Below are 15,823 nucleotides of genomic sequence, written 5' to 3'. Positions count from 1 at the left end.
TTTAATCGGTCGACCTCTAGTATGTACGTACGGTCACTGTGGGGATGACGTCATCGATGCACTTATTGATGAATCCAGTGACTGGTGTGGTGTACTCCTCAATGGCATTGGAAGAATCCCAGAACATATTCCAGTCTGCTAGCAAAACAGTCCTGTAGTTTAGCATCTGCTTCATCTGACCACTTTTTTTTTATTGATCTAGTCACTGGTGCTTCCTGTTTAATTTTTGCTTGTAACCAGGAATCAGGAGGATATAATTATGGCCATATTTGCCAAATGGAGGGCGAGGGAGAGAGAGCTTTTCTACGTGTCTATGTGTGTGAAGTAAAGGTAGTCTACAGTTGTTGTTTTTTCCCCCTCTGGTTGCACATTTAATACGCTGGAAGAAATTTGGTAAAACTGATTTTAATTTCCCTTCATTAAAGTCCCCGGCCACTAGGAGCGTCGCCTCTGGATGAGCGTTTCCCTGTTTGCTTATGGTGATATACAGCTCATTGAGTGTCGTCTTAGTGCCAGCATCGATATGTATGTAGATATGGTATGTAGACAGCTACGAAAAATACAGAAATTCTCTAGGTAGATAGTGTGGTCTACAGCTTGTCATGAGATTCTCTACCTCAGGCAAGCAAAACCTTCGAGACTTCCTTAGATATCGTGCACCAGCTGTTTACAAATACACATAGACATCCCCTTATCTTACCAGAAGCTGCTGTTCTATCCTGCCGATACAGTGGATAACCCGCCAGCTGTATGTTTATTCATGTCGTCGTTCAGCCACGACTCGGTGAAACAAAATATTTCAGTTTTTAGTGTCCCGTTGGTAGGATATACGTGCTTTTAGTTTGTCCAATTTATTATCCAAATGTACGTTGGCCAATAGTACTGATGGCAACGGCAGATTAGCCACTCGTCGGCGGATCCTCACAAGGCACCCCGATTATCCCTGTCATTCGCAGGAGAAAGAGAATGAAAAGATGAGGGCCTGTTCGGCTGTCAGGAGTAAATCCCTCTAGTCCCACTCATTAAAGAGAAATTCTTGGTCCAGTTCAAGGTGAGTAATTGCTGTTCTGATTTCCAGAAGCTAATTTCAGTCATAAGAGATGGTAGCAGCAACATTATGTGCAAAATAAGTAACAAACAAAGTGAAAAAACTAACTAAATAGAAAGGTTGGTTAAGAGCAACTTCTTGCGTCGAGCAATCCCGTATCCGGGAGCGTCGTCATAGCCTCAAGCTCATTACCATAACACAACGTTAACTATTCATGAAAATCGCAAATGAAATGAAAGAAATATATTCACTCACAAGCTTAGCCTTTTGTTAACAACACTGTCATCTCAGATTTTCCAAATTATGCTTTTCAACCATAGCTACACAAGCATTTGTGTAAGAGTATTGATAGATAGCATAGCACTAAGCATAGCATTCAGCATGCAACATTTTCACAAAAACAAGAAAAGCATTCAAATAAAATAATTTACCTTTGAAGAACTTTGGATGTTTTCAATGAGGAGACTCTCAGTTAGATAGCAAATGTTCATTTTTTTCCAGAAAGATTATTTGTGTAGGAGAAATTGCTCCGTTTTGTTCATCACGTTTGGCTAAGAAAAAACCCCCAGAAAATTTAGTCATTACAACGCCAAACTTTTTTCCAAATTAACTCCATAATATCGACAGAAACATGGCAAACGGTGTTTAGAATCATCCTCAAGGTGTTTTTCACATATCTATTCGATGATAAATCATTCGTGGCAGTTGGGATTCTCCTCTGAAGCAAATGGAAAAATACACGCAGCTGGAGATTATGCAATAATTGCGACGGAGGACACCAAGCACCTGGTAGATGTAGTGTAAAATGGTCAATCTTCCAATGATATGCCTACAAATACGTCACAATGCTGCAGACACCTTGGGGAAACGACAAAGTGTAAGCTTATTCCTGGCCCATTCACAGCCATATATAAGGAGACATAGGAACACAGCGCTTTCAAAATCTGGGGAACTTCCTGTTTGAAATTTCATCTTGGTTTCGCCTGTAGCATCAGTTCTGTGGCACTCACAGACAATATCTTTGCAGTTTTGGAAACGTCTGAGTGTTTTCTTTCCAAAGCTGTCAATTATATGCATAGTCGAGCATCTTTTCGTGACAAAATATCTTGTTTAAAATGGGAACGTTTTTTATCCAAAAATTAAAAGAGCACCCCCTATATCCAAGAAGTTAAGAGCACATAAAATGGCAGCCATCTTCTCCGGCTCTCTGACTGATGTGTAACTACTTTTCTTGCTGTTGCCAGCCAAAGCAAAACATAAGGAAATGTAGCCAGCCACATTTTCTATGATAAACAGTAGAAATATGATGGCCATGCATTGTTTTTGCCAAGAAGGCTTTGCTCTTTCATTGTACGCTCATTAACTTGTGTTGCTGCCAGCCAAATAGCTTTGCTCTTTCATTGTACGCTCGTTTACTTGTGTTGGTGCCAGCCAAATAGCTTTGCTCTTCTGTTGTCATCTAATGAAAATGAAGCTATTTTCTGCCGAATGTGTTTCATTAATGTATTTTCTGTGAAGGAAAACTAGTTGCATGTCCCTGATCACTCTATTGAAGCAAAAACCCCACTTGAATCTAAAACGTGACCCTGACAATATACTGCTGGACTCACCTGCTCCCACTTTCTCCCGTTGTGCTATTTACAAACGAACACGTTACTGGCTACACTGTTCTGGGGAACTACCGTAAGCTTCATAAATGTAAAATAATGTGACAGGTGAAAATGAAGAATGCAATCTTTATCCCCTTACGTATTGCACAAGTTGACTGCAGGTATTTACTTAAAAAGTAACTAACTACCAATATGAAAATGTATTGTGGCTATTTCCAAATATCCCGGTATACGGTATATACGATATACTGCCGAAGCCTAATATAAAGCACATTGTAAGTCGATAATACACCCCTCAATGCCGTTTCCCCCTCCTCTTTGTGTCATCCATCTTGCTTTTGTATGAGTCCTCCTGATTCTGTTGGAATCAATCCATTTTAAATCCCCACTTCAATTTGGGTCTGTTTGTTCTCGCCCCTATCTATTTTGAGTGGTCAAATTTGTAGTGTTGTTTTTTTAGGTCATGATGATGCCAGGGTATCTGACTGCAGGGTATAAATACACGATAACCATCATGCTTAGCTCTTAGCCCTATGGATTATTTAGCCTCTATGCAGCAGGGAGGGGAAGCACAGTGAGAGAGCGGAGGGAAGAGAGTGAAAGAGCGAGAGATTCATGGTTTATTTAGCATCAGCGGAGTGCTAGGGGGTAGCACTGAACAGCGGAGAGGGAGAGAGAGCAACACAGAGAGGAAAGGTGGTGCAACTCTGCAGTGGTGGCAAAGTTAGCGTGGGGGGTGGCCCATGACAAAATGTAGCTGTTATAAAGATAAGGGCCTGCAATTCTACACATTTTGCTATATATTTTGCCATCTCAGTGACTCAACCATTATAACGAAATCAATGGGAGCCCCATGCCATTTAATTTATGGAATTTTTGATTCTCCCTGTCTAGTTTTTAATTTGGGCAATTGTTAGTTCTCAAAGTAGCTAACAACGTGCCATTGGAACACAGGAGTGATGTTTGCTGATAATGGGCCTCTGTACGACAATGTAGATATTCCGTTAAAAATCAGCCGTTTCCAGCTACAATAGTCATTCACAACATTAACAATGTCTACACTGTATTTCTGATCAATTTGATGTTAATGAACAAAAATGTTCCTTTTTTCGTTCAAAAACAAGGAAATGTCTAACTGACCCTAAACTTTTGAACGGTAGTGTATATACAGACACACACTCACACACTACCGGTCAAAAGTTTAGAGCACCTACTCGTTTGAGTTTTTCTTTATTTGTACTATTTTCTACATTGTGGACATCAACTATGAAATAACACATATGGAATCATGCAGTAACCAAAAGGTGTTAAACAAATCAAAAATATTTTATATTTGAGATTCTTCAAATAGTCATCCTTTGCCTTGACCACTTTGCACACTCCACCGGTATAATGTCAATTGCGCATGTTTCTTGGCCCTTCTTATTGGTGTCCTTTAGTAGTGGTTTCTTTGCAGCAATTCGACCATGAAGGCCTGATTTAACACAGTCTCCTCTGAACAGACGATGTTGAAGTGTCTGTTTCTTGAACTCTGTGAAGCATTTATTTGGGCTGCAATTTCTGTGGCTGGTAACTTTAATGAACTTCCAGTTCAGCAGAGGTAACTTTGGGTCTTCCAGAGGCGGCCCTCGTTAGAGCCAGTTTCATCATAGTGCTTGATGGTTTTTGCGACTGCACTTGAAGAAACTTTCAAAGTTCTTGAAATTTTCCGTGTTGACTGACCTTCATATCTTAATGTAATGATGGACTGTCCTTTCTCTTTGCTTAGTTGAGCTGTTCTTGCCATAATATGGACTCAGTCTTTTACCAAATAGGACTATCTTCTGTATACCAACCCTAACATGTCACAACACAACTTATTGGCTCAAATGCATTAAGAAGGAAAGACATTTCCACAAATTTACTTTTAACAAGCAACACTTGTTAATTGAAATGCATTCCAGGTGACTACCTCATGAAGCTGGTTGAGAGAATTGCAAGAGTGTGCAAAGCTGTCATCAAGGCAAAGGGTGGTTACTTTGAAGAATCTCAAATATAATACATATTTTGATTTGTGTAGCTGTTTGTTGGTTACTACATGATTCCATATATGTGGTATTTCATAGATTCGATGTCTCACTATTATTCTACAATGTAGAAAATAGTAAAAATCTAGAAAAATCCTGGAATGAGTAGGTGTCCAGACTTTTGACTGGTACTGTATATAAAACATATCTTCATATGCCACCGCTGCTAAATAAATATAGGGGAAACACTGAAGCAGCCTCTTAGAGATGAGAACGGAGCAGCTCGATGCATATTACCATATCGCAGCTCCCAGTCGAGGCTTGAGAGAGAGGGGGAGCTCCACTCCACTCCACAGTAGCATTATAACTCACACGCACGGCACGGCACAGCCTGAGAGGGAGTTCTACAGTAAGCAGCAGCAATACAACACTATGTAGGTCAGAGACGCTGCAGTACTCTACTTCTGTGTGTGTGTGTGTGTGTGTGTGCGCGCTTTCCACTTCTGTGTGTGTTTTGTGTTCTCTGCCAGCCCAGAGAAACTGACAGGCTGGAACGCCACTGGCGGTCTGCTGGGACTGAAGGATGAGAGTATTTTTTTGTTCTTTTTTTTTCTCCTCTCTTACCCCTCCCCATCGCCCTCTCTTGTTCTATTGCTTGCTTGCTCTCTCCTTCCCTCTCCCATTCTTATCGTGTCTGTGGATGTATTGCCTATGTGTGTATGCACACTTATGTAACAGAGAGCCATTCAATAGTTTTGTCAGTACAGTGGCTGCCTGCCTCTGAGTAGCCTCACTGTAGCCTTTCTCTGCCACACCTCAGTGACCCTGACAGACAGACAGCCTCTTGGTCTCCTGCTCTGCTCTCTGTGGCAGTACTGTACAGTCATGAGTGTCAACTATGACCCTGATCCATCAGCCCATCTCCTTATCTTGCCCATAGACTACTCTCACTGCAAATGCTGTGTGTGTGCTGTATAGGCACCTAGCATGCTGTGCAGTGTGTGTACTGTATGTACAACAGTTAATAGTGATTCCATTCCTTGTCTTGAAACAGCACTTGTGTTTAATGTTGCGCTATTCTGATTGTTCTGTTATTAAATAAATAAAAAAATCCCCCCTTCTCTCTCTGCAGGATGCTGTTTTGTAACGTTTTATACCAGAAAAGCCGCCCTGGAGGCCCAGAATGCATTGCACAACATAAAGACCTTAACAGGGGTGAGTAAGCAGGAAGTGTGTGTGTGCGTGCCGCCTTTAGCCCCTCATTGCTCCCCTGTGTTGCTGCTGTAGACTGCACTTGGATGGATGTAACCTAATGAGCTCACTATAGCCACAGCCCACACACACCGTATAGGCACTGCCATGCCATTCCCATCCACAAGAACTGACCTGAACCTTACTCCCTCTTCTGATGAAGTAATAACCACACAGTCGTGTGCACACCAAGACCCAAACACGGAGTCAGGTAAAGGGTGCTTTGCACGAGGGGAGCCCAGCTAGCCAACTCACTGAATCACACACACAGCTACCCAGTCATAAAGTGGAACAAATTATTCATTGTGCTTGTCCTCATGAATCATAGATGCAAAACTACATTTAATATTTAAAAAGGAATACAAAAGGAAAGTGTTTGAAGAATATTGCTCCTAACAATGGAATCTGCTGAGAGCGATGGAGAGAGTGTGAGAAGGAAAGAGAAAACAGGGTGACAGCTGTATAGAGAAACAGAGGGAGTCTTAATTCTAACCTGATTTATCTGATAGAGATTAAAGCTCAGTCAACTGGAACAAGTGCAATTGCTTGTTAAAGCTTTGTAAATCTGCCTCCCCTGTCCCCTATGCTACTCTATCTGCTTCCAATCAATTAAATCAATACTAAACTACCTCAGTCTTCAATTAAATCAATACTAAACTACCTCAGTCTTCAATTAAATCAATATCTCCATTCGGCTGACTTTTTCAGTTTCCAATAATGAGGAGAATGACTAAGTGTTGAAGAATTTGTGCCTGTGTGATAAGCAAAGGGAGACCTGTACTAATTATACCATTCAGGTTTGGGGTGAATTCTATTTGAGTCCTGAATTGAAAAAGAATTGACCCCAACCCTGAAATTGTCAGTAGCGTGATTACCGAAGTGCGATTTAGAGAACACATACTGTACAAACCTAGAGTATAAATAGCACTGTATTTGGTGTCATTAATCAGTTTACGCATTTTCAAATCAAGTGCATGTATTTTGACAGCTGCTCCCGAACCCTACCACAGCCAGTCATGCTGCTCCTGGCATTGACTGAAGTCCGACGGCTCGTTGGTGGAAAAGCTTGCGTCCCTTTCGGTCGCCAAACATGGGTTCAAATACTATTTGAAATAATTTCAAATACTTTATCTCTGCATGGTTGAGTTTGCCTATTGCAATGGAACCAATAGAAAAGTCACAAGTGCACATCCTGGATCCCCGCCTATCTGGCCCTCCAGGCAGGCTAAATCCAATACAATAAGTATTTGAATAATTTTTTAAAATAGTATTTGAACCCAGGTAGGTCTGTCGCACGGACTCCCTCCTCCTGTGCCTTCCTCTCCTTGGCAAGTGACGCCAGTCCCCATACCGAGACGGCCATCTGTCTATTTCTTTTAGTTCCCTTCTCTCTGAAAAACAACACATTTCATAACTGCCTCTCCTGTTTTTGTTTTTATCGTGAGCACTCAAATGAGGGAGCAAGATTTCCCATGTTATCATGTCATCATAACACCTGGTAAATAAACTTGAAGCCAAGCAACTTCCATGATATCTTTATTTCACCTGTCTATTTCTCTTGATCCCCTTCTCTTGATCCCCTTCTCTTGAATAATAACACCATTACATACAGCCAGCCACCCCAGTTTTTGTTTTTATAGAAATGGCAAGAAGTGAGTAAAATATCTAGTCTTTACACATGACAAATAAATTGAACTTGAAACCTTGCCCTCTGCTCATATCCTAATTCCCCTTGCTTAAAATCTAGCCACTTCACTCCATATTTTTCTTATTCCCTTTCTGGCTTCTTTGTGTCAATATGGCAGGTGTAGATATCTAATCCAAAAGATTAGCTCTTCAGATCCACTTCTTCCTCAGCGTATTAAGGGATCTAGTGGAAGAGCCAGGGGAAATAAATCGCAGGTGGAAATATGTAATTTGCAGATGGACTGGATTCTCTGCCAACTTCTTGTTGAAGCTCAAGCTGTTGCTCAGATATGGCCCCTCATTTCTGGAACATGTTAGCAATGCTGGACGGTATGGCTAGCATTCCATTCCTAAGTGAAAAATGACAACTTTAAAGACCAGAGGACATTGTTTGCACCCCAAATGGCACCCTATTCCCTATATAGTGCACTACTTTTGACCAAAGGTAGTGTATAGGGTATAGGGTAGTGTTGCATGGAAATCCAGTATCACGTTAATATCGTGCTACCAAAACATCATGGCACCAACATTTTTAGAATACCATAGTACCCGTTCCGTATGATACTACCAACTTTTTTGGCCCTACCGATCTAAAGCACCCGCAGGTGAAATCCTAAACAGTAAATGTTAAGAAAGTCAGTTGCTTATGCAACTGCAATTAGTCTCTTGTATGCTATGCGCCGGTCCAATGTCCACTTCACTTTCATGCGCATATCACGTGTGTCCTCACTCACCTGCTTCTCTCCGTCCGCTCTTCCTGCACATCTATTCCTCCATCGGTTAAAAAAAAAAGTAATTTAGCTGTGATGGTGAGTGGGGATAGAGACCCTGATCAGTCTTCTGTTACATTTGCTAAATTGGAGCAGCACGAAGAGCGAGTAAAGCTGATACATTGTATGTAATTTCATCATTGATAAACCAAGGGCACAGGCCAGTCTGACTATAGGCGTTTGCAAGTTTGTTGTCACGCAGCAGTGCCAGAGAGGAAAACAGCGCCGCGACAGGCAACAAAGACACCGTTTTGTCTCTAGCTCAAACGGGATAAAGAATACGCCTCTTATAACCGGCGCTACCTCTTTTCTTCCTGAGCAATTTTAAACTAATCCCGGCCCGCTAATTATTGGTTTGATAACTGAACTAGAGGTTGACCGATTATGATTTTTCAACGCCGATACCGATTATTGGACGACCAAAAAAGCCGATACCGATTAATTGGCCAATTAAAAAAAAAAACATGTTTTATTATTTTAATATTATTTTATATATATATAATAAAAGAATATATAATAAAATAAATTTAACCTCAAGTAAATAATGAAACATGTTCAATTTGGTTTAAATAATGCAACAACAAAGTGTTGGAGAAGAAAGTAAAAGTGCTATATGCGCTATGTAAGAAAGCTAACGTTTCAGTTCCTTGCTCAGAACATGAGAACATATGAAAGCTGGTGGTTCCTTTTAACATGAATCTTCAATATTCCCAGGTAAGAAGTTTTAGGTTGTAGTTATTATAGGACTATTTCCCTCTATACCATTTGTATTTCATTAACCTTTGACTATTGGATGTTCTTATAGGCACTTTAGTATTGCCAGTGTAACAGTATAGCTTCCGTCCCTCTCCTCCCTGGGATCGAACCAGCAACACAACGACAACAGCCACCACATCAAAGCAGCGTTACCCATGCAGAGCAAGGGGAACAACCACCCCAAGGCTCAGAGCGAGTGACGTTTGAAACGCTATTAGCGCGCGCTAACTAGCCAGCCATTTCACTTCGGTTACACCAGCCTAATCTCGGGAGTTGATAGGCTTGAAGTCCTAAACAGCGCAATGCTTGACGCACAACGAAGAGCTGCTGGCAAAATGCACGAAAGTGCTGTTTGAATGAATGTTTACGAGCCTGCTTCTGCCTACCACCGCTTAGTCAGACACTTAGATGCTTGTATGCTCAGTCAGATTATATGCAACACAGGACAAGCTAGATAATATCTAGTAATATCATCAACCGTGTGTAGTTAACTACTGATTATGATTGATTTGTTTTTTATAAGATAAGTTTAATGCTAGCTAGCAACTTACCTTGGCTTACTGCATTCGCGTAACAGGCAGTCTCCTTGTGGAGTGCAACGAGAGAGAGGCAGGTCGTTATTGCGTTGGACAAGTTAACTGTAAGGTTGCAAGATTGGTGAAGGTAAAAATCTGTCGTTCAGTTAACCCACCGGTATTAAAATAAGAAATAAAATAAAAATCGGCAAATCGGCCCCCAAAAATACCAATTTCCGATTGTTATGAAAACTTGAAATCGGCCCTAATTAATCGGTCGACCTCTAAACTGAACAACGTTGTTTGTCATGTTACCTAGCTAGCTAACAACCTGGTAACTTGACAGTAGGTTTAGGTTCATTTGGGTGGCACTGGAAGAAAGGAAAAGATCATGATATGTGCTTCAAATGTAGGATTTTTATTTTACCTTTTTATTTCACTAAGCAAGTCAGTTAAGAACAAATTCTTATTTACAATGACAGCCTACTGGGGAACAGTGGGTAAACTTCCTTGTTCAGGGGCAGAATGCTCGGGAATTCGATCCAGCAACCTTCAGGTTACTGGCCCAAAGCTCTAACCACTATGCTTCCTGCCGCTCTAACCACTAGGCCTAACTAGATCAAACATCTACCTCTTTCTGATCCACACATTCTGTTCAGGGTCTAATGTTTTTAAAGTTGTCCCGGGAGGGGGGGAGTGGGAGTATTGGGGTTAGTGTGGGGGTGTGTGGGGGAGAGAGTATGTGAGGTAGTGAGAGAGAGAGAGCGAGTGTGTGTGAGTGAAATTTAATGTGTGTGCGATTCAGTTCAATAAGTGTGAATATGAGTGCCTGTTTTTTGTGTGTAGCATAGGCGCATAATGTTTAGAAAACGGGAACAAGTGTCCTGGAGATGGGTGAACAGTTATGCCACTGATTTTTTTCCTTTCTTGTTATCTCGATACTAGGCCTGGTTATTGTAGCATTAGTAAAACGTTGGTATGGTGAAAACACTAATATGGGTGCCACTTGGGATGCAGCCATTAAGAAGCAGGCCAGAAGAGAGCAGCACTGTTAGATTTGATTAGGATCCCCATTAGCCGACGCCAATGGCGACAGCTAGTCTTACTGGGGTCCGACACATAACGAAAAAGACATTACAAACAAAATACTTTACAATTCACATACATTAACATGTAGGGGGTGTGGGTGGTGGCTGTGTGTGTGCATCTATCAGCTAGACATAAATGTCAATACATGCACACAAAAAGTAGGTCACACGGGGGGAGAGGTGTTGTGTCGTGAGGTGTTGCTTTATTTTTTATTTTTTTTTCAACCGGGTTTGCTGTTCATTTGCACTATATGAGATGGAAGGGAGTTCCATGCAACCATGGCTCTGTATAGTACTGTGTGTTTTAGGGCTCTCCCTGACCCCCCAAAATTGAGTCCTATGTGTTTTTAATCAAATCAACTATATGCACTGAGCTTGTCTGATGCTTTAAGCGAACTGTTTGATTAAATAATTAAGACATACAAATGACTAGAGGGAGTCTGACCGCCATTGATTTGATTGTGGCCCCTGGCTCAGACTTGCTGCACTGTTTTATTTATATATATATATATTATATATATATATAATTTATATTATATTATACAAAAGTCACTTAGTGACTGTTTGACTAGCACCCATTGTGTGTCTCTCCTCCCTGCTGCAGGGACCATCACACATCAACAATGTGTATAGCGCTATCAGTGTTGCTGAAGCTGCAACATAATTACAGCCATTTCTGACTGACAAGTTATGTTGGCGAACTCCCTCATTTGTTTAGGAAAATCATTCCCTATCCCATCAACGCTTGCTCTCTATACGTGACACATGTTTGCTTCGCATGCAAGTGACCAATAGGTCCTGACCTACAGCACATAAATAAATTGGTTATAACAAACTCTGAACACCGTAACACATGACAACAAAATGGATGCAGAGGACGTGACAAATCAATTCAAACCGGGGGAATGTTTACTGGGTGCGCGGGAGGTAAAGGGGAAGTAGGATGTGCGGAATAATTTTGACTAGTTGTAGAAAATACTGTAAATAAAAGTATGGAGTAAGCGATGCGTGCATGTTCTAGGTGCCAAACAGGTGCTGTTAGATTACATTGTTCCAGACAGTCAGAAATACATTGTAAACAACACTAAATCAATTACAAGCGTACCAGAGTGTAACGTTGTTTTTTTGTAAAGCAAAGACTAAAAACGGTCTAATGGAGTCGTGAATGCAATTTCCGAAATGGAACGGTTTATGCTAATTATTCAATGGTCGCTTTATTTTATTTTAAAACTAAAATGCTTGATTGCATTTCACATCATGAATGATTTTGTATTCTGTGTAATGACATGAACAAATAAATTATTGATACCGTAGCCTATTTCAATGCTCATACAAGCTACTGTAAGTAAGTTACAGTATTTAGGGTGTGCTCTTAGGCCTACATCTCGATGGTGGTTATACACGGCTGCTATACTAACCCTATTAATGATTATAATAACGGCAATATTAACAATGAGATCAAGGAAGGAGGAGGGTCGTTGTTGTTATTATTATTATAAATATCATAAAGTAAGGCCTTTATTACACCATAGCAAATATTAAAAAGCCGCCAAATTTGTGGAATTGTTGCTTGAGGCTTAGCGCTCACGGAATCAGTAGGCTGTTAAACACTCAAACAGGCAACAGAAGCAGGATCTGTCTTATTTCTGGAGATATAAATGGATGATTTATAAAGCCAGGCACATTTTAACATTTAGACTATTGATTAGACGTAATTAAGTTGGTTTCCAACCTTACTTTTCTTAGACAATTAAGCCAAGGGCTGTTTTCTCGTCTCCTAAATCTGCTGTTGCCTTCACCACATTGTTCTCAACACCAATATGCGGGTTAACTTTGCTCTATTATGCACATAGCAGCATGGTCTAGGAAAAGGCACCCATTCAACAGCGCACTGATATGTTTCAGAACCGTGGACAGCGACCAATATCCAGTGCGGGAGAAAGCTCATTTGTTAATAAAAAATATATACTTTTTATTTGTTGCAACATTGTTCTTACATAATATAACCATATACAATTTCAGTAGCACATGTCTTAGACTGATGGACTGTGCCATCCCCACAGCCTCCACAATGGATCAGTCCACTGGGGGGGGGGGGGAATCCTGAAAGGATAGATCCTGAAAGGATGATGACGGGGAGAATCAATAACTGCGATCATATGACTACTGCTCTGGCCCAACCCAAAGAAAGGGGAGAGAATTTGAGCCCACATACTAGTGGACATATCCTTTTCTATAGCTCACTATAGTGTGAGGGATAATCGAATCTGAGAGGGGGCGAGCGGATGAGAAAGATGCTGACAGAGGGGGATGAGGTGGAGGAAGAAGTGTAATAACGAGCAAGAGAGCAATTCTAGTCTAAAAATCCATCCTCACCTCCTTTCCTTCATCTGCACTGATTGGAAAAGGTAACTTGACAGGTGAAAACAATATGGAGTCGAGCTCATTATTAGGGTGGCTTTCACCTTGTCAGTTCTTTCAGATCAGTCAAGGAGAGGAGGCTAGGAGTGAACGAAATGTTTAAACCATTGCTAAAGGGCAAGGGAGCAAGAGGGAACCAAAAAACATAGCCAAGCACCTGGCCTGTTCATCATCGCGGTAACTAACGTGACAATGAACAGGCCAGGTGATGACAGGCCTGATGATAGGTTGATGTTTAACATGTTTCTTCCGTGTTCTCCTTCCAGATGCATCATCCCATCCAGATGAAACCCGCTGACAGTGAGAAAACAAACGGTGAGTGACATCATTGCAGATACGATGTGACACAGGCTAAAATGTGTATAAACAAAACATAGCGGCTGTCCGGTTACAGGGAAGGGTTGCGTCCCAAATGTCACCTTATATCGTGCACTAATTCTGACCAGGGCTGTAGTCAAAAGTAGTGGGCTATATGGAGTGCCATTTGGGTCACAACCTGAGAACAGAACACAGCTACCATGAAGTCACTGAGGACGTGAGGAAATTGCACCAAGAAGAAATAAGATTGGGAGTATTTCAGGGGTTACTAGGATTTAAAGGAGCTTTTTGAAGGGGGGGGGTGAGAGGAGTGAGAGGAAGGCAGGTACAGAGGGATCTGGTGGGAGGATAAGGGGAAGATAAAGAAGTCATCCGCCTGAAGAAAAAGAGATTGGGGAGGAGGGAGAGATGAAGCAGTAAGATAGAGATTTAGAGAACGAAAAAGGGTGAGCTGACACATTGAGTGAGAGGGTTGCAAGGAGAGACTGAACTAGCAAAAAGAGAGGTGGAAGGTTGCATAGCCCACTTTGCTTTCGCTGTTTTGCTGTCACTCATTCTTTCCTCTCTTTCTCCATTTCAGCGGTGGAAGACCGAAAGCTCTTCATTGGAATGGTGACAAAGAAATATGGCGAGAACGAGGTCCGAATGATGTTCTCTGCTTTCGGACAGATAGAGGAATGCCGAATTCTCAGAGGACCTGACGGTCTGAGCAGAGGTGGGTTGTGGGTAACGCCGTGTCACTCCGCTCCACGCTCCCGTTATACCAAGTGGTCCTGTGTTAGTGGATCGGTTTGTAAGGGCGTGGCACTAGGAACCAAAGCAAAGGTCTTGGGTTCAATTCCTACAGGGATCATAATGCACATACCAGAAATGTATGTCAAATGTACTGAAAGTCATTTTTAGATAAAACGCACAGGCCATCCTGTATATATGAGATTTGTTAGATATTTTTAGTATTTTAACCTCTTCATCTCCCCAATTTCGATCTTGTGTCATTGCTGCAACTACCCAACGGGCTCGGGAGGCGACGGTCGAGTTACGACCGGGCAAACAACATGACCGGGCAAACCGCGCTCCTTAACACCCACCCGCTTAACCCGGAAGCCAGCCGCACCAATGTGTCGGAGGAAACACTGAGCCTGCAGGCACCCGGCCCGTCACTAGAGCACGATGAGCCAAGTAAAGCCCCCATGGCCAAAACCCTCCCCTATCCCGGATGACGCTGGGCCAATTGTGCGTCGCGCCATAGACGGCTGCGCCACTCGGGAGGCCCAGATATATGGTATTTATGGTAGTGGATTCCTCTTTAAATGTCGCTATATTGCTTCCACCTATCCAATCTTCTCAGATCACAGTAGTGGGTAGGGAATAGGAGCTCGCGTTTGATTTGAAATTCACCACTAGAGTAGTCCTCGACTACACCCGCCGATAAAAGAACACAGACTTGCCTAGTGCCTGTCTTACTACACTGCTCCCAAACCTTTTATTTCCACCCTTCCCACCCTGCCCCGATAGTCATATCCTATTCACCCAAAGTTCGCCCCCTCTTCGCTCTCTCTTGCCCCCCCCCCCTAATCCACCCGATATGATTCTCCCCGTGACACACTCACCACCTCCTACATCTCTGCAGCAGAGGGAGGGGTGCATCAACACTCGCAGCTCTCAACTCCGCCTGTAACAATAGTCCCAGCCATCGCCATGGCAACCCCATGGCTGCTGGTGTTCTAGGCCGGCCTCAGCTGGCAGGCAACACAGGACACGCACAATCAGTACTGCACCGCCCCCACCGTGCTCCACAAAGGATGGAATTATTCCACTGCTCCCACTGCTCCACCTCTGCCTGCCTCAACTTCTATCTGTGCCGCATAAGACGCCATAAAAGCAAGTGAGACCGACAAATGCAATAATAGTATGGGCGGGCATGAGTTATCGAGTACGAAGCTCGATCTTTAACCAGAGTGGGAAAAATACTGTAAAACTATTTGGCGGATGTGTTTTGTTGCAGCTCGTACAAGTGAAATTTTGTCCCAAATGTTTTATTTTTTATGTTGACATAAAGACTACGTTAATTTGCTTTGACTCAGTGTTCCATTTTGAACATGTGCATTTGCGGTGCACAACAAAAAAGAAACCAAGCCTTAAGGATCACACAGTTCTTCTCCCTAAATGTCCTTTCCCCCTATGTCTCATTCACTCAATTGCGTTCCGACCGCTCCCTACACATACGCATGCTGAGCGTGCTCACAAGCTCCTGTTAGGCCTACAGAAGTAAATGCCTATAAAAACGGATGGGATACAAAAGCTACATTTCTTACCAAATGACGACAGTTTTATCACAAATTCAAATGGACTGG

At 42.2% G+C, this 15,823-nt stretch overlaps 1 protein-coding gene across 13 annotated transcripts in view; it reads left to right on the top strand.

Moving 5' to 3' along the window:
- LOC135524068 (CUGBP Elav-like family member 2) overlaps nucleotides 1–15,823 on the top strand; it is a 72,940-nt gene that overhangs the window by 36,768 nt on the left and 20,349 nt on the right. For all 13 annotated transcript variants that reach the window (XR_010452901.1, XM_064951232.1, XM_064951231.1 and 10 more), the window contains exons 3-5: nucleotides 5,797–5,879; nucleotides 13,418–13,466; nucleotides 14,050–14,184. Coding sequence is in view for 12 of the 13 variants with exons in the window: in XM_064951232.1 (XP_064807304.1) it covers nucleotides 5,797–5,879; nucleotides 13,418–13,466; nucleotides 14,050–14,184 (267 nt within the window). In the remaining variant the exon portion in view is untranslated. The remainder of the gene's footprint in view (nucleotides 1–5,796; nucleotides 5,880–13,417; nucleotides 13,467–14,049; nucleotides 14,185–15,823) is intronic.

Source organism: Oncorhynchus masou, chromosome 31 (genome assembly GCF_036934945.1).
Source record: "Oncorhynchus masou masou isolate Uvic2021 chromosome 31, UVic_Omas_1.1, whole genome shotgun sequence".
Classification (NCBI taxonomy): domain Eukaryota; kingdom Metazoa; phylum Chordata; class Actinopteri; order Salmoniformes; family Salmonidae; genus Oncorhynchus; species Oncorhynchus masou.
The sequence above is the reverse complement of the archived record's forward strand: the minus strand, read 5'-3'. Positions and strand labels throughout refer to the sequence as shown.